The following is a 24,170-nucleotide window of genomic DNA, read 5'->3' as shown; positions in this document are numbered from 1 at the left end:
GTCCAAGGGTATGAGGTATGGATGAGAGAGCAGTTTTTATATATATATATAAAAATAAAGCTTTTTATAAAATTAAAATTAAGGGTGCTCCGATTGATCGGTCACCGATCGTTATCGGCCGATAAAGGCTTTAAATAGTTTGATCGGCGGTCTCCATGAAAGGCCGATCAGATGGGCCGATGAGACGCACTACTTGTTGGATTCACTCCTCCGATTCCTCTAGGGGCGCTGTAGTTGCTCTGCATTGGTATGCGACTGGAAGTGGGGAAGAAGAAGAAAACCGACGGTGGCCCGGTAGTGCATTTAGGTAATCTACGCGCAGCTAAAATAAAATCTTGTTTGTTTAAGTAAATCCATTCAAGTTTTATTTTTATTTTCAACCGAAAAAAAGGTATAAACACAGATATTTCTCCGACGCACTCAAGCCCCAGATTCGCGGGCTGCTTACTGATGTCCTTGCTACTGGACAGGAGCAGCAAAATGGTGAGGCAAGTTTGGAAGCGACTGGCAGCGAGCCCCCAGAGAAAGTACCACGAGCTGGCTCCTTACACGCTATGTATGCTGCGTTGTTGGATAAGGACGGGGAACATGGTGGCAGTGACATCAGCAGCTCAACATTATCGCAGATGAACCTCTACCTATCAGAGCCAGTCATCCCACGGAGCGGACAGCCGCTTGTTTTTTGGCGAGACAATAAAAGTCGTTTCCCCTCTCGCACAAGCAGCACAAGCCTACCTCTGTGCTCCATGCACAAGAGTAGATAGTGAGCGACTTTTTGGCACAGCAGTGAATATTATAGATGAGAAGAGGAACAAGCTGTCTGCCAAAAATGCAGATGCTTATATTTCTAAAGAAAAATCTGCCATTGATGCTTAACAAGTAAGCTTTAAGAGAAATGGCTTTACTAATCTCTATTCCTCTTCTTTCTTTCTCATTGACTCATGATTTCCATGCTGTGCACTTTAAATGTATGTAGATTTAAAGGAGCTAAGAGAACATTTAAAGTTAGCATTTGTTTGAAATTTACAAAACTTTATTACTACTGAAAAATCTCTGCAGCGATTAAAAGGACATTTTAGATTTTGAGCTAGGACAAAAAGCCAAACAATTACTGATATATTATCTAAAGATGTGTGACTGTTCCGTCATGGCTTCTATTTTCAGTTAATTACCGCAGGACAAGCCTAAAATACATACCTTATGCCTTTTTATCATGGCATCCCAAAATATTTGATTTCGTTTTCTTTGCTCTGCACTTTAAGTTTAAGTACACTTTAAGTTTGTGTAAATTTACAATGACAGATGTTGAACGTTTCCTGTCAATAAAAGTATAAAACTGTCAATTCACAATACATTATCTTCTGTTAATTTTAATACGCTTGTAAACAAATTGCAAGAGGCTTTCTGGTGTGGCTGGCTATATGTGTTCCTGTTAAATTTGATTTAATGGATAATAAACATTTGAAACCACACAACGCAAACTCAAAACTCATTAAATATTAAAGGTGTCATAGAATGCAAAACCAAGTTTACGTTGTCATTGATGAATAACAATAGTTCAGTGGGTGAAATGGACGTGTATAGAAGTTCAAATCCCATCTACACTTCCTTTCTCTGCAAATCTCATAATTAGCAAATCCAAACCAAGCACAGAATTGACGTCAATTCGGGGATGTTGTCTTATTTGGTTCTGGCCAGTACTTTTCCCACGCCCTTGAATTTTCCCACGCCCCGAAATTGACATACAGACCAGCCCACTGGTATGCTGGCCCAAGAACATGAATAATGGTAGATGTAAGACACCAGTTTAGCAAAGCAGGCAGTTTCTCTATTTAAATTGAGCCACAACCACGGACGTAAATGCAGTGTTCAGGCTGCACGGAGAAAGGGGAACATTTTCAGTCTTCCAAAGGATCCGAAGACTCGGCGGGCATGGATTATTTTTGTGTATCAGAAGATCCCTGCAAAGTTTGATGCTCAGCTGTTAATTCGCAACTTTCAAAATCTCAAACAGTTCAAAGCAGGATTTGCTAAAATTATTTAACTTAAATGAGCAGCTGCTCTGACCATAAGGCCATCATTGCCGTAAGCTGTAAGTTTTATTTTGTCGCTAAGCTGTTGATAGCAATACTAGCAACCGGACCAGCCCCAAAGCTGATGGCTCGAGTCTGCTGCACTGTAGTCAACCAAAATCACGGACGATTTAGAAAAAGAGGACGTCTTTTCACCCTACCATATCAACAATTTAATGTTTCAGTGAGTGAGTGCTTGTTGCTATGATTCATCTTTGTTCAGCAGCTTTGTTAGTTGTAAACCAACCAATCAGCGCACAGCTCATCTAAATGTTCATGAGCATACCTTAAAGGGAAGAAACCCTGTCATTTAATTCTAGGGCTTATAACCAGGCTTGCATTAGGGAAAATGCCAAATTTGCCATTTTCAGCCCAACCAATGTTACACAGCCTATTCAGAGACATTAAGGTCCAGCACCAAATACCCTATATAATCATTCTTTGACTCCTTTAATGTTTAAATATACCTTTTATTTTGGATTTGGCCTTATGTTGTTCAGCAGTTCGGTTGCAAAGTTATTTTCAAATGTACCTTATTATTAAATTTTTCTTGAAAATTGTCTGCACACAACATTTCTGAAGGAATCTTTTTATTGGATTACATGGTCTTTCAAGTTATATTAAGTTTACAAGTATTTATCCTAAGACAAAATTCCTATATATCTTTAGCAAGCAAGCAAAAGTGCAATAATCTATTTTTATTTATGATGCAAGTTTCCTCTTCTTGCCCTTCCCCTGCTTTGACTATACACTTCAGAAGGATATTCCTACGAAGTGACGAGGTGATGTGACGGGAGCATCCTACGCCAGAATGACTCTGCAGGATTTCTTTTGCAATCCCTACATCCCCACACTCCCACATACTGAATCATTGCTCTCTGGCTAAAGCCCAGTCTGTCCCGACTCCTCTTCCTCTCATCCCTCCTAACTTTTGGAGCTGGTGATCAAATGTGAGTATATGCTGAAGCTTTCTGAAGCAAGGCTTTCAAAAATGAGCTGAAATTGAGGTCAAAAGGGGAAAAAAATACTGTTTTCTTGGAGAGGTGGATCAGAATACTGAAAATCTGTAATGATTATAGGAAATTACGATATCTTGCGAAGCATCTTGGGACAAAGAAATAAGCTATGTCCCTTTACTTTGATGTTAATTTGTAAATGTGTTTTAGATAAATTTGATTAATTGAATCTTAACATGTTTTACATTCTCTGTGTTAAATCAGAGAATTTAAAATATATAATTCTTGGAAGAGGTTTATGAACGAAGGCCCAATTCAGAAATGCATGACCAGTTCATCCTATCTTCATCCAATTCAAAAGGGCAACACAGGCTTATTAGTCCAATTCAATAATTTTTAATGACTTAAATAATAATATTGAATTAATTTATTTAGGAAAATATTTGTATATATTTGATGCATGTATTGCATGTAACTTTGAAATGTTCAGATTCACAAATGGCATAGTGGAGCCAGGCATCTCTGCAACCTGGCAACAGATAAAGCGAAGAATAGGGATTTTCCACAAATAGAAATATTTAAAACTTTTTAATGTATTGATTATGTGACACTTTTGGCTCACAGCTGCTCAAACTTAGCCCAGGTCTTACAAGTGCAGCGCCGTATGAGCCTTGTAGTCAAGTCAGTTTAAAGGAAATTAGAAATAGTGCCGCATATAGACAATACCTGTTGAGCAGGTCTTGCTTATAATTATCTAGCAAAGATCTGGAACAGATCGCTGACAGAAAATGTTCAATTTTTAGCACCATCAAAGCACTAAAGGAGTCTATTGACAGTATTCACAGAGTGTGGACTGTCTGCGGGTGAAAGCGGATCAAAAGTGGGCCTTACCTTTGGCCTGCCAGAAAGAGTAGCACTACTGTGTCTATCTCAAAATGCTGGAGCTGCTGCCTGACTCACAGCAGAGTGCAAAATCAAAGCTGTGTTCTTTCTTGTTTCTACCTGTACCAAAGTAAGCATTTTGTAGCGGAGCAGCCTGATAAACTCCAATGCATCCAATGCAATCAACATGCATCAGTGGCCAAACCATTTTGTGGGAATTGGTGGTTGAAGTATGGGTGGGGGTACATTTTATTTTATTTAAATATTACACCTACATACAGTATTTCTTTTTTTGTGAAAAGAAAGAAAAGTTCTGCAAATTATAGTCTATATTTCATCGCTGATATTGCTTTTGGTCTGAGAATGCATGAGGGAGAAATTTGTGCATGTCAGTGTTCAGAATAGTTATAGCTTTCAGGGAAATAACTCTTCTTGAGTCCATTTGTCCTAATGTCCTTTAACACCTCCCTGAGGGCAATAGGTCAAACAGAAAGGAGCCAGGGTTGGAGGACTCTTTGGTGATTGCCTTGGCTATGCTGAGGCAGCGGGAGGTGTAAATGTCCATTAAGGAGTGGAGAGAGTGGCCAATAATCTCTGCGCTGCCTAAAGAACTCTCTCCAGCCTCTTCCTGTCAGCAGCGGTGGAGCTGCCATACCATAATGTGATAAAGTATGTCAGCAGGCTCTCGACAGATAAATGGTAGAAGGTCAGCAGCAGGTCAGAGCTGAGGTTTTGCTTTTGAAGAACTATCAGGAAGTGTATTTAATGCTGAGCCTTTTTCATGATGGATGTGATGTCCTCTGACCAGGAGATGTCATATATGAGGACACCAAAATACCAGAAGGCATGAGCCCTTTCCACAGGTTCACTGCTGATGTCAAGGGGGGCAGTGTCAGTGTTTCTTTTATTCGATGAGGGATACCCCTCTGGTTTTCTTGGTGTAGATTAAAAAGTGAAGTTGCTCTCCAAGCCCCCATGTGCCAGCCTCAGAATCTGCTCTATTTAGGTAGATTCATCAGCCCTAAAGATGAGTCTGACCACTCTAGTACTGCAAGTGAACTTAAAGGTAAGGTTGTCCTTGTGGAGCATTCTGTAGTCATGGGTGGAGAAGAGGTAGAGGGGGCTCAGTGTGCAGGTGGAGGAGAGGTGGGGTTGATTGTTCATGAGATCTTTAATTCAGGCACATTTGAAAGGGGGCTGTCCAGTTCTGTGTTGGGGATTCTTACCAGGATTATTTTGTTGAAGGCAGATCTGTCATCCACAAAGAGCATCTAGACATAGCTCTGCTGCAGCTTCAGGTGGATCAGTGCAGAGTGGAAAGCTACACCGATGACATTCTCTGTGGAATCTGTTCGTACGGTATGCAAACTGGTGGGGGTCGAGGTCTGGGGGAAGATGTGCTGAAGAACCAGTCTCTCAAAGCACTTCATAGTTACCAGAGGGTGTGCCTCTTCAGATATTGCAGCAAATAGGGGCTTTGCTAAGCTTTCCAGCATCTCCTACTGCATACAGGAACATACCACAGCTCCTCTGTATAGAGGTCAACAGAGGATTCTGTTCTGTGCGGTGCTGAATGGGACCGAGAAGTCTGCAGAGGTAGCAGATGCCATTCTCAGAACGCTCATCCAGGTAACTGTCAGAAAAAGTTCAAATACTGTATGGGCATATATTTGGAGTTACAATACTTTCATTGCAGTAACAATGTCATCATAGAAAATTCTAAAGTCAATAATGTTACGGGCTACTATAATAATGTTCAAACAATTAAATTACTTGACTAAATAACAATAGTTATTACTGGTTTCTAATTTACGGTGATAAAAAAATACCAAAAGATGCAGATAAGAAAACAGAAACACTGCCCCCACTCACTGTTTAAAACATCTACATTTTGTACATCTACAAGTTGTGTGCAGTTTGTAGAGTACACATATAGAGAGTATAGAAACAGCAACAACGTTAGGTAGAAGGGGAAAATTCAAAAAGAGTATAAAAGCGGCAGAGCATCTCATTTTCACGAGGAACATATGTGTGACAAGCATAAATGAGTCTTAAGCCTGGCTATTAGCCAGACCAGATAAGGTCCACAGAATGAATCACCCTAGTAACTTATATATTACTGCTCCTGTGAAACTGAGTTAATGCTTAATCAAGCCAGGCTAACTGGAAATCCTAACTTGATCCCTTATCTTGTTTTTCGTAAAATAGGCCCTTTGGTTTTAGCTTATCGGCTTTAAAGGTGTAATTGAAAATACCTCATAAATAAAGATATAGCACAATAATATATTTATGCTTCCTTTTGTTTCGCACAGGGACATGCTCTGGAAACCATGATTGAAATAAGGGCAGTTTCACCAGGTTTAATTTCACATTCTACAAGATAATACTAACTTAGCAGACATTCATATGTAAATGTGTTATGACGAAATCGGGGGAACAATTAAACAGCATCAATTAAAAACAAGCTACCCTTCGAAAACTTTTGCCATTTAATCAAAAGATGACATTTTCATTTTACAGGATAAAAAAGAAATTATATGGACCACTGTAGCAAATTGAGAATTCCAATTAGCAAATTCTGAATTTCTCTTTCATCCCTTAAAAACCATTTGACTCACTCATTAAGGAGGTGACTGCTCCAAACATAAATTGCTTACTTGCACCTTGGTCAGTCCATATCTGCTTAAACATTATTTTCAATGCATCTCCAACACTGATCAAGCTGCTACAGGGTTTCCTGAAGAAATAGCTTGAAGAAATAATAATAAAAAAAAGTCTACAAGCTTTGTCTTCTTTCTAAAAAAAAAAAATAGCATACAGTATCCGTAGTTTGTATCCATTACAATTTCCAAACTAACGTCTTCAATTTACTGTGGTTAATTTTATACACATTTAATCATTTTGTGATTCCTGTATTTCCCTTTAAATGCCACCATATTCCTAAAGAAATATGCATCTGTGGGTTGAGAATCAGTTAAGTAGGCATTCAAACTTGCCAAATCATCTTTGCCTATGACAACCAGCTCATTTTTCTTTTGACCCTTGTTAGATGTTGTTGATTGGACTGGATGATTTAAATTTAAGAAACAAGGCATTGTCAATCTGATAATGTGTTCATCATACAAACAGGAACCTTAGTAATATGTAGGAGAATAGTACAGACACACATATGACTGTTGCCATAAATATTTATGTCGTCAGTGAGACTGCTATTCCAAATCATTGCCTTATAAAGTAACATTTCTATAAAGTTATCCCTAATGGATTCAGCAATATAACATGGGTTTTCTTGTTGATATAATATTAAAATTAATAGACATATAGTGTTTTTGTTTTATTTTGATACATGTGAATCAAAACAGCTTCAGTTTTAGATTTGATTAATCCTCACCATGACAATTTTGTCAATAACTAGAAGGCCTTGTAAAGTAATTTTTTCCATTATAGCACAAAGAAGATGTTTCAAATATGTTTAGAATTAGTTTTGTTTCTAATGTAAAGGTAATTTGTATATATATTTGAAAACTAAATAAGTGCAAAAATGATTCATCCATTATTTCAGAAAACATAAAGCTTTTTTGTAGGTGGAGGGGTCATTTTACAGATTTCGTTGTGGCTATTAATCAAGAAATTACTTTAAGCCTTTTATTTTTATCTATGTTTTTATTTTGCTTTTAATTTCTATTGCAGGCTGGTCCTGTGGCAATTATGAATGGGTAACTATTTGTTGATGTTTCAAACTCCTGCCTCTGCATCTGAAACTTGACAAGATCAAGTCACACTTTGAACAAACAGTCTAGGAGGGGGTCGTTGGGGTGGTGCCAAGTTAAAAAAGATGGGACAGATTGTCAGTTAGGGACCAAGGATTTTATTCGTTTTAGAGATCTGTCTCTTTCAATCTTCCATGTCGACCTTAAAAACGGTTGACATTCTTTCTAGGCTTTACTTCAGCAATCAGCCCTAACTGCAGATGACATTTGGAAGTCATATAAAACCATCATAGTTTGTGTGATAAACATGGTCCAAGACACAGGAAGAATGAGCATGGGTTAGATAAAATAAGTCAGTAAATTACAATGCTGTTTGAGATTAAATACGTTTCCTCTGCTTCTCCAGCTATGTACTTAAATTGCAACATTTCCCTTATTTTGTCCCCTCTGGATCCTCAAGGACCTAACTTTCCTAGTTATACCAAACTTCTAATATGGACATTTTGAAAATAAGTAGTAATAATAAGATGAAGTGAAGAATGCCTAAGGTCTTTATAAATTTATCTTGTAACGCAGTGAATCAGATTTTTCTAACACACCTTTGGATGCTGGACCTTATACTGGCACCCGAGTAAGTCTATATTCAAATATCACTTCCAATGTTACTTTCATCTAATTTTTAAATAGAGATAATAAACCGGGTAAACTAATCCAACCTAAAAATGGAGAGTATAAGAAACAGTGTTACGGAAGATAAAGGAATACAGAAACACTCTTCACCCAATGTGGCTTACATTAATGATTCTATTCAGCTTCCCTTGTTTCATCTGGATCCTTCTCCTTTTCGATACTATCAAACAAGGTTTTCAGGCAAATGCAACGTGTCCAGACCCACCTTAATGATGCAGAAAATGCTCTTATGTGTGTGCTGCATAACCTTTCCACAAAAACCAGCACTTCCCGACATTGATTATATAATTATTTATGTCATTTTGTGAAAAGCAATTGGCACCAAACGGTTTTCGTCTTTTGTTGTTACTAACCAAAAAAATGTTTATATGATGCAAAGACTATCTGTGATTATACAAAATCCTGTTCACATATGATATTTTTACTTTTTTTGGGGATTTACACACACAAAACATAAATATACCATTGGACAGAACCATATATTCCCTTCTCTGTGTGGGCTCACATGCCTTTTTTCCTGCTTCCTTTGACTCAGTATCTTTGTATTTTTCAAGGTCACTGATGGAAGCATAGGGAGTCTTCTGGATTTGTGAAATGAAACAACATAAATATGAATTGATTGCTCTCCAGCCTGGCAGTATAAAAGCTCAGGCCTGGGACCGCTCTGGTGGTTGGGGTGCATGGGGCTAAAAGATTTAAAAAAAAAAAAAATATATATATATATATATATATATGACATATGACATATACTTCAGTCAGGAATTCAATTAAATTTGAATTGCATGTGTTACAAATTCACTGGAAACTACCATTCTGGAAAGAGTTCCAGTGAATCACAGTAAGAGCCATAATGGGGAAATCAAAGTGGTGAACATCACCAGCAAAAGGTGGCTGATTAAAGTTACTCCTAGAGTGATGATGCATGCATTTGTGATTTAAGTGAAACATTTCTGCAAAGTATCTTAAGTCCTCAACAGCATTGTAAAAGAGTAATTGCCAGTTATCATACAGTATATTCACCGATGGCTGCTGTCACCATGGATGGCACAACCAGTTATCAGTTTGGAGAACTCTTGGTGTGGCTAGCTTGTTCCCTATTTTAAATAAAATGATCATTTGCATATTGCATGCTGTATTTACTCTTGTTATCTTTAGGCAGAGGTGTTAAACTTTTTTTGCTTGATTATAAGTACAGATATGTGTTTAAAAAAAAATAAGGTAAACGTAAACGTAAAGATTGAACTCCTTAAGTAAAAGTAAAAAACTATATGTTCTACATTGTGCTAAAGAACAAAAGTAAAAAAAAAACTTTGTGTTAAAGGATGATAAATAACTTAAGATGCTATTCTAAAAAAAATATCTTTATTTTTCTCTTTTTTTCACTGTGCTTTTGTCTTTTGTTGATGCAGAGAGCTCTAGAACTGTAGGTAAGGGAGGTTGACAAACAGTTGTTCTAGAGCTATATTAAAATATCTTTTTAAAATGCTACCTAAAACCCTCTTTAGAGCATGCCGCATTTCATCCTTTTTTAACCTTTGTTAACATTTTTTACACTATATTCAAATTTAATTTTAGGGCTGCAACTAACGATTATTTTAAAAATCGAGGAATCGGCCGATTATTGTTTCGATTAATCGATGAATCTGACAAAAAAAAATTTTATATTAACCTCTATTCCAAAATAAACATTTTAGACAGAACAAACAAGCACACAAGTACAGGTTGCTCATTAACTGTACTGGTGCAATATGAAAAATAAATGATTGTGTTAAAACGAAAGTTACGTATGTAACTACGGTTCTATGAATCCCGGATGACCGCCAGAGGGCGGTGCTGAAAGCACTGAATGTTCCCTTCGGGCATGCGCAGTTCGAGTAATTATACCAACAGAGTCACACCTGTGACACCGGATGACCACTCAGAAGCTATATAGCCTGGTGTCATCCTTTGCTCTGCTCCTACAGAATCTTCTCGCAAAAGCAAGGATTCTGAGTGACAGAGAAGCTCTGGCGGTCATCCGGGATTCATAGAACCGTAGTTACATACGTAACTTTCGTTCTATTTCATCCCTACTGACCGCCAGAGGGCGGTGCTGAAAGCACTGAATGACTAATGCCAACGATGTCACAAGGAATCCTGAGCACATACCTCACAGAGGAGGCCCAGCAGAACCTTGTAAAAGGACCTGACCCAGGGGATGAGGGGCAGCCACATTGACACTGTAGAACCTGGTGAAGGTGGTTGGGGAAGCCCATGAAGCAGCAGCACATATAGCTTCCAGCGGAACCCCTCTCAAAGCAGCCCAGGAAGCGGTGACGCTCCTGGTGGAATGTGCTCTCACACCGACTGGCAGGGAGCAGTGACCTGCAGCGTAGGTGTGGCAGATGACACTCACAATCCAATGGGACAGACGCTGTTTAGAAAGAGGACAGCCTAACCTTGGACCCCCATAGCATAGGAAAAGCTGGTCCGAGCGTCTCAGATTGGCGGTGGCTGCAATGTATGCCTCCAACGCTCTTACTGGGCACAACAACTCAGACTCATTCTCAGTTGTACCAGATTGAGGCTGAAACCGAGCCAGCCGCAATGGCTGGTTACGGTGAAAAGGAGACAACACCTTAGGCACAAACGCAGTATTAGGCCACAGGGTAACACCAGAGCCATCTGGATTCCACCTGATACACCTAGGGCTGACAGAAAGAGCATGTAGCTCGCTGACCCTCTTAGCTGAGACGATAGCCATCAGGAAAGCAGTCTTGCAGGAAAGCCACTTGAGTTCTGCTTGTGCCAAAGGCTCGAATGGAGGGTGGCACAGAGCTGTGAGAACCAACGGCAGATCCCAATCTGGGGCTCGTGGGGCTGGCTGCTGGCACAACCTACGAGCACGACGCAGAAAAAGTGAAACCAGTTCATGGCGCCCCACTGTACGGTTGTCAACAGTTCGGTGAAGACATGAAATTGCTGCAACATACACTTTAAGGGTCGAAGGAGAGCGGCCCTTATCAAGAAGAGACTGGAGGAACTCCAAAATAGTGGGCACCGAGCAGGAAACTGGGTTCTCATTGTGGGCAGAGCACCACTGAGAAAAGAGGCGCCATCTGTTAGCATACTGCAGCCGAGTGGAGGAAGCCCTAGCACTCAATACGGTGTGTCTCACGGTGTCTGAACACCCAGTCAGCCTCCCAGGGGCCATGCCCACAGCTGGAGACGTTGAGGGTTGGGGTGCCATATCTGTCCCCCCAACTGAGACAGCAGATCCCTCCTTGCTGGAAGACGCCATGGAGTACCGTGACACAGACTCCAAAGCAGCGGGAACCACGGCCGCGCTGGCCAGAACGGAGCTACCAGCAACACTCTGTGGCCCTCTGTGGCATACAGGAGAACCTGCGGCCATGGATGAGCCAGTGCATCCTGGCCCAGTGCGCCCGCCATCCCGGTTAGGGAATACCATAGGGGGCAATGGGTCGACTCCTCTGTGGCGAACAGATCTACCTCTGCCTGCCCAAAGAGGTTCCAGATTATGCGCACTACGTCGCGGTGAAGAGACCACTCTCCCGGAGCAGGTGCCTGGCGGGATAGAGAGTCCGCAACCTGGTTCTGCCGTCCTGGCAGATACGCTGCGCACAGGGTACACAGACGGGGAAACGCCCATTCCAGGAGATCCCTCGACACCTTCAAGAGACGTGCTGACCTGGTGCCACCTTGGTGGTTTATATGATAAACAACAGAGGTTTTGTCTGTCCGAATCAGCACGTGCCTTCCCTCTAGGTGGGGCAGAAGGCACCTGAGGGCCATGTCCACAGCCCGCAGCTCCAGCACATTTATGTGTTCGGTGCGCTCCCTTGGGTCCCAAAGACCCCGAACAGCTCTGTGTTGCCACACGGCACCCCAGCCCATGAGGCTGGCATCCGTGGTGACCACCCCCCTTCCAATCACTACTAGCCCCATTGGAACACCACTGGACAAAAGGGTCCCGTCTCGCCAAGGAGCTAGGGCATGGAGGCAGCTCCTGGTCACCATTAGCCTGCGATGTCTGTGCAGCCTGGCGTCTAGGCGAAAGCTGTTGAGCCATTGCTGCAAAGGACGCAGAAGGAGCAGCCCTAAGGGCACGACACGAGTGACTGATGTCAATTTGCCCAGCATTCGCAGGAAGATGATGTAGGGAAACTCCCTGCCCAGTCTGAATCGACGGACAAGCTGGAGTATGTCGTCCACCCTGTGAACAGATGGACGGGCCATCATGGTAGCAGAGTCCAGATGCATCCCAAGAAAGGTGGTTGTCTGAGATGGAACAAGACAACTCTTTGCCAAGTTGACTTTGAGGCCTAACAGTGACACATGAAGTAGAAGCTGGGACGTATCCCGAGAGGCAGCTACCTGAGAGGGAGCACAAAGAAGCCAATCGTCCAGGTATGGCAGAATCCTGACTCCGGAGGCCTGTAGAGGAGAGAGGGCTGCTTTCGCGCATCGAGTAAACACCCTCGGGGAAAGGGAGAGCCCGAATGGGAGCACCCGGAATTGCCAATGGCGCCCCCGATAGGCAAACCTGAGAAAACGGCGATGTTCTGCCGCAATAGGCACATGAAAGTAGGCGTCTGTCAGATCTACTGATGTAAACCAATCTCCCGCCACAATGGTCTGAAGGACCTCTGTTATGGTGAGCATGTGGAAGGGAAGGACCTTCAGGTACCGATTCAGTCCCCTTAGATCTAAAATGGGGTGAAAACCGCCGGTCTTCTTGGCCACAAGGAAGTATGTGGAGTAGTAACCTCTGGGTTGCCGCAGAGGATCTACAGACCCGATTGCCCCCTTGCCCAGGAGGGCGGAAAGCTCCTGGTCTAGTGCCTGAGATTTCACCGGGTCTGTGATGACCATCATCTTGACCCGGTGTGAGAGGGGGGGCCGCCGTCGGAACTGGAGCCTGTAGCCATTGGTTAAGGTGGCAACCACCCATGGATCTACGGCATTAGCAGCCCAGAAATTCAGCTGCTGATGGGAAAAATGTCAGACGGCTGGCCCGGTGGCATCATCTTCTATCCCCACGGCCCCTGGGGGCTCTGGGGGGAGGGCGTCCAGGATTTGAGGCCCGGGTCTGTCTAACAGGGCGGCAGACTGGCTCACGAAAGTCCCTCCTCGGTCTCTGCCGCACATCATGGGGATAGGAACCAATAGGTCTGCCACCAGTCTGAGGTCGTGGCTGAACGCTGGGGGTAGTGGCAGGGCGGCCCGAACGCTGGGGAAAGGCAGGTATGCTCCTGCGAAGGCCGGAAAGCTGCTGGCTAGTCTGACGTGCTTGAGCAGTCCGTTCCAGCGCCTCCAAGGCAGCTGATCCAAACAGCTCCCCTGGTACAACCGGGACACCCCTGAGGGTCCTACGGCATGCTTCAGTCAGAGGAGATTGTGCCAACCAGACCTGTCTACGAGCTTGGACAAGGAAAGACATGACCCGTCCAAGCTCTCTGGTCATCAGCGCGAAGGCCTGCAGCGCTGCGTCACTATAACCAACCGCCGCACTTGCACCACCAGTGTCCTGAACAGATGCAGACATGGCAAACATGAGGTGCGCCAGAGAATTGCCAAGGCGGCCAGCACGCGCTCCTGCATTGTACGCCTTACAGAGGAGGTCATCTGTAACCCGACATTGAGTCCGCGGGCACCGGACATCAGGACGCAGGGCTTCATCTGGTGACACAATCAGTGAAGCAACAGCTGGTTCAATTGCTGGCATACGGTCCAGGCCGGCCTTCACCGACTCATGCATGGCAGCTAATACACGACCATCCGATGAGAGACGCGACAGCGCTCTCGGTTTCCGCCAACAGGAGTGTAACTCCTTCAAGTACTCCTCTGATTGAGGTACAGAAAAAGGAGTAGGAGCCCTTCCACGTCTGAAAAAGGCACTGCCGGAGCTGGATGCCTCTCCTTGTGGGAGTTCCAGCTGCAGCTGCTTCAGGGCCATAGACATGACCTCCCGCAAGGAACCGTCACCGGCCTCTCCAACCGCACTCTGACATGAAAATGAACCAGCCTCAGAGGCTTGAGAGGACCCTGCCTCCTCCTCATCTCTAAAATGAGAAGCGGAAGCAGCCAGAGAGATAACGTCATCCTCTACAACCAGCTCGGGCATTGGTGGGGAAGAGAGCCCAACCACTGGGAGCGAGGGATCAGATTGCCGTGTCTGCAACAAGGACTTCATCTCTGCCAGCTCTGCTGACAACTGCTCCACCCTTGTGGACAGGCCCTGGTCAGGTTTGGCCCGCTTCCTCCGGGAGAGGGGCACAGATGCTGTGGTCCCACCACGGCACTTAGAAGGCTTGGGGGGAACCACCTGCCCAGAGGGCGAAAGGTCCGAGCCCTCCTGGGGGCACAACTGGGCCAACCGGGCCACCTCACTGCATGGGGCATAAAGCTGCAGTTCATACAGGGGTTCTCAGACAGCGCCTCCAAAAGGTGCTCATGTCCAAGGCAGGTAGGGCACAGGTCGTGGCCATCCTCTGCCTGCAGGGCAGCCCCACAATCCATGCAGCTGTGAGAGCCATCCATGTCGAAGCCCGACAAGGCTTAAAGAACAGAAAGTTATCGAAAATCGGGAGAGGGGGCGCAAACGCAGCCGTCACCAATTACAGCAGAGAAACGAAAGAGGCTGCGAGCACAAGGCAGCCGATACTGGGAGAGGGGGCGAGAACCGCTACCGTCACCAGGTATAAAACCAATAAACCAAAAAAGCTAACAACGTTAGCTGTATGGAAACTTAAGTTGGAAGTAGGAGCGAACAACGCTGCCGTCACCAATTAAGAGAGCAGTCCAACGAAAAGGCTGCAAAAAAGGTTGATATTGGGAGAGGGGGCGAAAACGCTGCCGTCACCATTTATAACTAAGCAGACCGATGAAGAAGGCTGCAAACAAACCAAAAAAGGCTAACAACGTTAGCCGTCTCCAACTTCGGCAAACGAAGTAGACCACACTTGGTTGGGAGAGGGGGCGAAAACCGCGGCCGTCAGTAATTATAGCAGCGCAGACCGGTGAAAAAAAGGATGCAAAAGTAGGGAATATACTGGGAGAGGGGGCGAAAACCGCTGCCGTCACCAGGTATAACACCAACAAACTAAAGAAGCTAACTACGTTAGCCGTATATAACTTCGGCAGTGAAGTTATTCACACTGGGAGTAGGGGCGAAAACGCTGCCGTCACCAGTTCGAAACAAAACACCACGAAGCTGTAGGTAAAAAGCTAAAGTCGTGAGCCGGGAGAGGGGGCGCGGACGCTACCATCACCAGCAAACAACTCACTTACCTTCCGTAATCCTCAGAATCGACCTGTTGCAGCCCTGGGAGGGCGGAGAACTCCGGTCAAGAGACAGGGGCTTCAGACAACGGGGAAGTTAGCGAACCGCTTGCGAGAAGAAAAAAGGAGCAGAGCAAAGGATGACACCAGGCTATATAGCTTCTGAGTGGTCATCCGGTGTCACAGGTGTGACTGTTGGTATAATTACTCGAACTGCGCATGCCCGAAGGGAACATTCAGTGCTTTAAGCACCGCCCTCTGGCGGTCAGTAGGGATGAAATAGAACTACGCAAACTTACATGAGAAATGTAGCTGTACATCCACAAAATATAGGGTACTTTGTTTCATAAAGCGCAAAAAAGACATTTTTGTTTTTTAAAGCCCCTAAGGGGTTCAAACAATAGGCCCCCCCATTTCAATAAATGAGTTTTTTTAGACTAGAAGAGTTCTGCCTTTTAAGACAGGAAAGTATAGCAGTTAAAGTTGCTGCTTGAGAAAATACTTAACCATAGAGATAGAAATAGCCCTGTGATTCAAATTATAAATTGTATTTGGAATAAAAATGAGAGAACTAGGGATGCTAAAAAACACATCCTCCAAAGACAGATATTTACATGGGAATTTGGCATATAATTAATTGACATATTACTGATCTTGCTGGATTTTATTCTGCTTTACTTCCATACATTGCAGGATCTTCTTTTCTTTATCTTTGCCAGAAGATTTAAACTTTAAAAGCCTTGCCCTCATAATTTGCAAGTTAATTTATTTATAAAGAAAATATAAACGCTGCTTAAGCTAATTCAAATGAAATTAAAAGTAAAATAAGTAGCCAACCTTATCACTGTCTGTAACCTACTAACACGGTAAGAAAAGCATCAGATGAGCTACCTGAGAAACTAACGTTACGTTTCCCCACTTTAAAACCAAACAAACATAGTTGCTCACCCTGCTGATCAGCTCTCTTCACTGCCATCGAAGGCTACAACCTGTTTTCTTTTCAGGTGCTGCGTCATAACAGTGGTGCTTCCGTGCCATGTTCATTTGTTTTGACAAAAGTTGCATGTTACGACTTTTTTCACTTTACAAAGCGCAGGCTATTATAATTAATGTGATTAATTTGCGCCGTCAATCCCGGCGCATGCGCGCTTCATTTGCAGTCTGGACGCTGAGGGTAAACTCCTCACTAATATCCTGCGGCTCTGACTGCAGCGCTGAGAGGGATTCCTGTGGGAGAGGGAGAAAGGGGTTGGGATGGGGAAGGCGCCCCACGGCAGGCAAAAGCCGCCAGTAAAACCGTAAAAAGTCGCCAGATTTGTCGCTAGTCGCTTTTTTGAAAAATAGTCGCTGGAGGGGTCTGAAAAGTCGCTGAGTTGGCAACACTGCAACTGCGGCGCTGACTCGCTCCGCCATATTTTTTTTTCTTCCCCCGGATGACGGCAGCGGCGGATGACGCATTAATCGCGCGACACAACTAATCGATGATTAAATTCGTTGCCAACGCTTTCAAAAGTCGATTTTTATCAATTTTATCGATTCGTTGTTGCAGCCCTATTTAATTTAAAAAAAAGCTTTTTCTCAGCTGCACTTCTTTAGCCTACGTCACAACATCAACCAGTCCCTGATTGGTATCCGTGCTACGATTTCTCAAGAAAGTTAAGATTCTCCACTTCAGAGGTCACAGCTCCACTCTTTTTATGTTCTGTCAAGTAGCAAGAGGTGAGATTAGAGCATTGAGGTCCTCACTGTCCTTCCCCAAGCAGTTTACATAGGGATACTATGTAGATCAGGGGTGTCAAAGTCGTTCCAGAAAGGGCCGTGTGGCTGCTGGTTTTCTTCCTCCCCCAGCAGTAGCACACCAGACTCCATTCATCCCATCAAGTCATCAGGTTAAGACTAGACTCACCTTGATGAGATGAATGGAGTCTGGTGTGCTACTGCTGGGGTGGAAAGAAAACCAGCAGCCACACGGCCCTTTCTGGAAAGACTTTGACACCTGTGATGTAGATCAATCACCCTCGCCTCAGATTGGGCCGGAGCTTATTCTTCCAACAAGATAATGATCCAAAACATAAAGCAAAATCTACAGGGGAATGGTTCACAAATAATCATATCCAGGTGTTAGAATGGCCAAGTCAAAGTCCATACCCAAAACTAATTGAGAATCTGGAAAAGAGCACTGCAAATCGCAAAGGCTCTCCATCCAACCTCACAGAGCTTTTTTGCCAGGAAGAATTGGGAAGAATTTTTGTCTCTTTTTGTTCAAAACTGTAGAGATTTACCCCAAGTGACTTGCAGCGGCAATCTCAGCAAAATGTGGCACTGCAAGTTTTTAACTAAAGGGAACTGAATAATTTTGCAGACCCATTTTTTGTGTGTTTTTTTTTTTTAGAAAAGTTTAAAATATCCAACACATTGTTGATTGATTGTCGATTCTTCATAAATAATACATTTTCTATCTTTATGTTTAAAGCCCGAAATATCGCAAAAGGTTGAAAAGTTCAAGGGGGGCGAATAAATTCGCAAGGCACCATATGTATGTGCCCAATTGTCATTTTTCTAATACTTATATACTTTATTTCTGACTAGTCATTTGAGCTTATTGAACAAAAAATTACTAATGTAGTCTGTACTCTCTATTATATCAACTTTATCATTGTTTGCTACTCCTCCACAAACAGCTCACAAAAATGAGAATAGCCAGCCTTACTTAGACAGTAGCTTGTAATAATACACTACACCCTGTGAGGTCTAAATAGCCATCACAATACAAATGATCATAAACTGAAGAACATCAGGTTTAGAACCATATCTAAACATAATTTCTGTTATTTTTCTGCATTTACTTAGACTGGGTTTGACATGCATCACTGGTGTTTTCATTCATCAGCTGATACTCATTAAATGATGCAAGATTAAGCAACACTGTTGACCCTTTTAGATGCAATACTTACTTAAAAAACAACTAGCTATAGTGGTGAACATATCAGCATAAAGCTGATGCAGGAGGTAAAAATCTTATTTATTAGATTTTTTATTGGGTAAGTTTTGTTTTTCTGGTTTTTCGAATATAGAATTTCTCGCAAGTCTTGAAACTGACTCTCCCCTTTTATTGTACTGTTCAGTTTTTTTTCTATCCACCATATTCAAAATGTGTCAAGTGACTTTTCAACCCATCATTCCCATCTTGACATCTCTTAAGTAAGAAACTCAGCTCTTCTACAGCTCTGTGACTTGAGGTCATTTTGTTCAAAATGCTCACTAAATGTCAGAGGCGGTCAAGCGCCTCCACAAGAACACAAATTGCCCTAAAAGCTGCTGCTGGCCACCTATCCATCGCATCGGTGCTTTCTCAGGTCATTGATTATGACGTTTAACCCCTTCATGGCTTTTCATTTAGGCAAATCACTGTCAAATGATATGATTGGCTATGATGGATGGTGGGTACGTTTGTGATTGGAGGAGACAGTGGGCAAAACTTTCCTTGAGGTGATGTTATTCTTTGTACTATTAAAAATAAGTATTAAAAGAGAAAAAAAATCAACACCACATATGTTTTTATATATAGATTAATTAAGGATAATTTTATTGGGTTAATTAAAATACCGTTTGTCATACTTTAACATAATTGACAGTAATTGTTTTAGGCTTCATTGTAAACACAAAATAACTGTTGGCTTTGATGGCTGAAGTGTTGGCTAAATTATTATTATCCCCTTTGGTCCACAGAATGCATCAAAACCAATTGATAGGATGGAATCATTTAGACATAATCTGTAGACTCATTGTGTCCGATGACCATGAAAAAAAACACATTTTTTTCTATCTGGAGCCAGAAAATCAGAAATGTAATACCCAGAGAATCACTTGGTGCCAAGTGGAAAAAAAAATTGTAATATGTTAGTAATGCATTTGCTAAATACGTCACAGTCACCACATTATATCTGGAGGTTTCTAAATGATGACGCAAGGAAGAGAGAATCGCAGCACTATAGTTTGCATATTTAACTGCACATACAGTATATTTTAGCAAAATCAAAAGTTTACATTGTAAAATAACCAGATGAATGCATTCCACATTATACATGTTAAATGGTTTCATTGTTGATTTTTTAAGTTTAACCTTATTAAATCTTAGATGCCTGTGTCTTTGACCAAATGCTTTAGCACCAGTCTGTGTTTATAATAAAGAGTGTAGTCAGTCTTATGTTTTATTAAGCGAATAAACCCACTAATCTGCTATTTTTTTACTTTAAAATTTGTGTTTAAAAAGCTTTTCTAACAGCATGCATCATTTAATTTGCAATGACAATTTAGGGTAAAGAGTTTTATTTAAAGGCCATCATAATTCCCTGCAAACGTCACATGCATTCATATTTATTTATTAATCACAAATATTATGATGTTTAGATTTTTTTTACAAATAAAAATGTAAGTCATTTTGTGCATGTGAATTTTAATTTAAGTTAGCATATATGTTTATGCATTTATAACTTTTAATTGCTTAGGTAGGTTCATATCTGTGCTCCAGCTCCAATCCTAACAGGCAGAGAAAAATGGCCAAAGTGGCAGCATGGACAAAAACAGATTGAGCAAAACAGAAACTAAGCACCAGCCTCTCTGTTAGCTGCTTTGCACTGTGAATAAATTTCTAGGCACTGAAAGACTGCTGCCAAATGAAATGCTGTCTGTTTACATACTGTTCAAGTGCAAAAGCTAGCGGTTGACACGGGCAGCAAAGTGTGATTTTGCCCCTACACAAAGAGTCACAGTTCATATTGCACCAGACCAAGTGTGAAGGTCTCGTTTAGCAGATAGAAGAAAGAAAAAAAACGCGAAGATGGACACCAAAGCTGTCATCAGCTGTAGTTTGTTGCAAAAAGATTACCTCTCTCTGTTGAACTTGAGGGAATGGAGGACAGCTGGTCTCTTCTGCCTCAGGTTCCACAAGTGGATGCTGTCATCTGCCAAAGCGCTCACCAATGCTCCCTGTTTCAGCAGAGATGTAGGTTTTTAGTTTCTTAAACTTTTCTTTAAATAAAGAAAAACATTGAATACACAAGGTTTGAACTGATTTTTTCATAAACACGTCCTCAGAATGAATTTTTTTTCTCCTCTGTGAACATGACATGCATTAATCACATCGCATTCCCAGGCAGCTTGCTCCCAGGTAACAATGATGATTCATAAGATGTATAAAAGTGTATGTGTGCATGTAGGAGGAACTAAAATCATCTCCATCTCCCTGAAGGATATGTTTGAGCTGCTGAGTCACAGTCACACAGAGGCAGAAACACACACACACATAAACCAAACATGCATGACTGAGTATGAAATGCTGCTTTTACAAAATACGTTTCAGAACATAATCAAGTTGGTTTCATTATGTGACTCAGAAAGGCCAGGAGGTAATCCAGACCACTGGACCACTGGCATGTTTAAGACTTCATGATTGCAGCTCAGAACATGCAGAACATTTGTGTAGGTCTTACGGTTTACAGCAATGTATGAACAAGATTTAACATTTAGGTTAAGTAGTTCAATATTAAGAGATAAGGATGGTATTATAAGTAAAATGTAACAATAATTACAATACAAAAGCTGTAATCCAGCATTATTATTTTTTTGTGTTAAAATTGATACTCTTAGCATAATATAAATATAAATGTTTTTAATAAATGTTTCTGTTTGAGACATTTTTTTAAACCACCGTTACCTTAACTAATATCTTACAAAACGTTTTACAGCCAAGATAACTATTAATTAAACAAAAAATTAGGAGTTTAGAAATATTTTTCTGATTTTAAAATTGAGTAGTTCTGATCAGTTTTTGGTTGGACAAGAACCCAAAAAAAGTTCATACAATCAGGGAATGCAGATGTGCAGATGTTGCACAACTGCAACATTTGCAGTTTGTAACATAGCAAAACTATCCATTGTTTGTATAAATGACATAATTAAAAATGAAGTCAGAGAAAGAAAAATGTTGCAAAAGATCTTAGTTTAATGATTAAAAAAAATCTTTTTTTTTTTTTTTCTCACAAAAAGCCTTTTGGAAATATTCGAGTTGAAGTTTCACATCAAGGGCAAGGTTTTCCAATCCAAATCTCATGGGACTAAATCATTTAGATGCCTCCTATCCAAACATATCTGAACTAAATACATTGATCCATTTATGGTGAAGTTTGGTAATAATTATTTATTTTTTAATTTTGAAACAGAGAAAATCATAGAAAATCTAAACCTACAGATCATCAGCAGTAATTAGGGTTGGACATCGAGAATTGATCGGAACCGGTTCCAACCATTTGATTCTCCCGATTTTTTTTTAAACGATATCTGCCACGCAAGATATATATTATATTATAGATTGAATAAAAAGCACTTATATCGTGATTGCCAGAGTTTTAAGTAATTTCAAGCAGAACTTAATGGTGTGTTAATTTTATTTCCTTTGGATTCTTTTTTTACGTGATAAAACCCACTACCTGCACATGATTGTATGATATCCAATCATTGCTCTGTCCAAAAAAATAAAACATTACTACTTCCAGATAGTTGAGTGGAACTGAGGTGCAGTGAATGACACCGAGGATATAAACAGGAAGGCATCCTGCTGTGCTGCTTTTTCCTCCAGCTCAGACATTCGGCTTAGCATTGCACCGAAGTCGGAATTATGTAAATAAAATAGTCTTATACAATATAAGCACCTGAAGCATCAGACACTGGATATGTCAAAATGTGTTTAAATTATATTTTCAAACAGAGAAAATATGAAAATGCAACACTTGGAAAAGAAAATGCTTATGACTATATTAGAGTTCATAGGTTTCATATTCATATACTGGTTGGATATAACTATGTGCTTAGTGTGAGGGATTGTATTTGAGTCAATGAGTCGATGCAATCAACTGGTTTTCCTTAGATAGAAAACTTTTAATCAATTTGACTGTATGATCTGGTGAACTGTAAAGTGCCTTGAGATGAATTGGTTCTATATAAATAAACTGAATTGAATTGATTATTTAGTCATTATTATTATTTAGTAATTCTACACAAAGTTGATTTTTATTACAATTTAATTGAGAAATTCAGAGGATTTTAACCAGACAGAACTCCAGTGAGCCAGCTAATTTAAAACATGTAAACTTTTTATTATCCTTTGTCTAACAAGAATCAGATTTAACAGGAACCAGAATCAAAACGAGGAATCTGAAACAGAACGGATGTCTAGCAAACGCTGTCAGATTGGCATATGCTTAGTTTTTATCTAACCTAAATTATATAAAGTATACCACATATAATATAAACCACAGCCAATGCTTTCTATGATTTTAACCATAAAAACAATATATAACCAAATTTAAATTCCTGCACACACGTTTTTTACTACTAAAGCAACTTATTTTTAACCAATATTGACTAATACGGTTTTAGCTATAAAGGTTTCTTCTGTCAACATCCTGGAAACTTCAATCATGTCTGGTTGTTTCTGCATCCAAGAAATAACAATATAATCAAAGCTGATTTTCTTTTTTAAAAGTTAAAATAGACGTGTTTTTGCTGCTACTAAAATTCAATGTGGGAATAATTCTCTGTTGCGCATGTAAGTGCATGCATATTAGAACAATGTATTCCTATCTGTTAGCATGATGCTATTTTGAACATAACTGCTTTTGGGAACAGACGTTGCTTTTAATGTTTACAATGAATGATACTAACCAGAAATGTAAGAGCCTATATATGCTTTTCTGGATACATTTTACCAGCAACTTCTCCAATATATACACAGATAACCCTTACCTGACTGACATAATTATTAGCCTTCTATAGCATTATGGCTAATGTATTTTATGCAAACAAAATATTTTAAACAAATCTTTCAAATGTAATTGAAGAACAATTCTTAAGTAGAAATTAGAATTTGTTAAATCCAGAAAAATATACAATAACAAAAAACAGATTCAATATGAATCCCGAATCTCTGATTAGTCAATATAAAATATGGGAAATGGATTCAGGTTATTAAGCGCTTACTTAATGATAACAGCTATTCAAAGTTGGTTCCCACAAGTCAAATTCATCCATCCGCACTTAAGTATATCCATAGATATGTTGACTATACTGGAAGGTAAATGTAAGTTTTGCGTTTTGAGTTGAGCATCTCAAGCAAAGAAAATAGATATATATAAGTAGAACCTACCTCATTAATGAGAAACTGCAGCTGGATAACAGCTGCTCCACCTTCATGCTGACAGTAGCACTCAACACCAGGGCGACCAAATCTAGGGGATCTCAGTCAAGGAATGCAAGGTTACCACAAAAGTTATGCAAGCTTCAACAGGAAAATGTTAAAGTGAACAATAGTCTACGATCAACTTTAGTACAAAAACTATTTGCCAAGCTGATAATGAAATAACACATAGCCTCGGTAAAATATATGACTTACAGGAACACGTGAAGAACAGAGTAGGCTCATTTTAAAAGCAAATAAATCTGACCATGGCCATAATTTGTTTTGGCTGTATTATTCATTAATCCTGCAATGGCAAGTCTTCTATTTTGAGGAAAAACAT

At 41.0% G+C, this 24,170-nt stretch overlaps 1 protein-coding gene across 4 annotated transcripts in view; it reads right to left on the bottom strand.

The window, feature by feature from the left end:
- The window catches only part of stxbp5a (syntaxin binding protein 5a (tomosyn)), a 165,109-nt gene that overhangs the window by 75,860 nt on the left and 65,079 nt on the right, over window positions 1-24,170 (bottom strand). For all 4 annotated transcript variants that reach the window (XM_038304198.1, XM_038304199.1, XM_038304200.1 and 1 more), the window contains exons 3-4: window positions 23,798-23,879; window positions 20,483-20,583 (exon numbers count right to left, since the gene is read on the bottom strand). In XM_038304198.1, coding sequence (XP_038160126.1) covers window positions 20,483-20,583; window positions 23,798-23,879 — 183 coding nt within the window. The remainder of the gene's footprint in view (window positions 1-20,482; window positions 20,584-23,797; window positions 23,880-24,170) is intronic.

The sequence above is a fragment of the Cyprinodon tularosa genome, unplaced genomic scaffold, assembly GCF_016077235.1.
Source record: "Cyprinodon tularosa strain WSP-4 unplaced genomic scaffold, ASM1607723v1 ctg528, whole genome shotgun sequence".
NCBI classification, from domain to species: Eukaryota; Metazoa; Chordata; class Actinopteri; order Cyprinodontiformes; family Cyprinodontidae; genus Cyprinodon; species Cyprinodon tularosa.
This window is presented reverse-complemented; position numbering and strand designations above follow the sequence as displayed.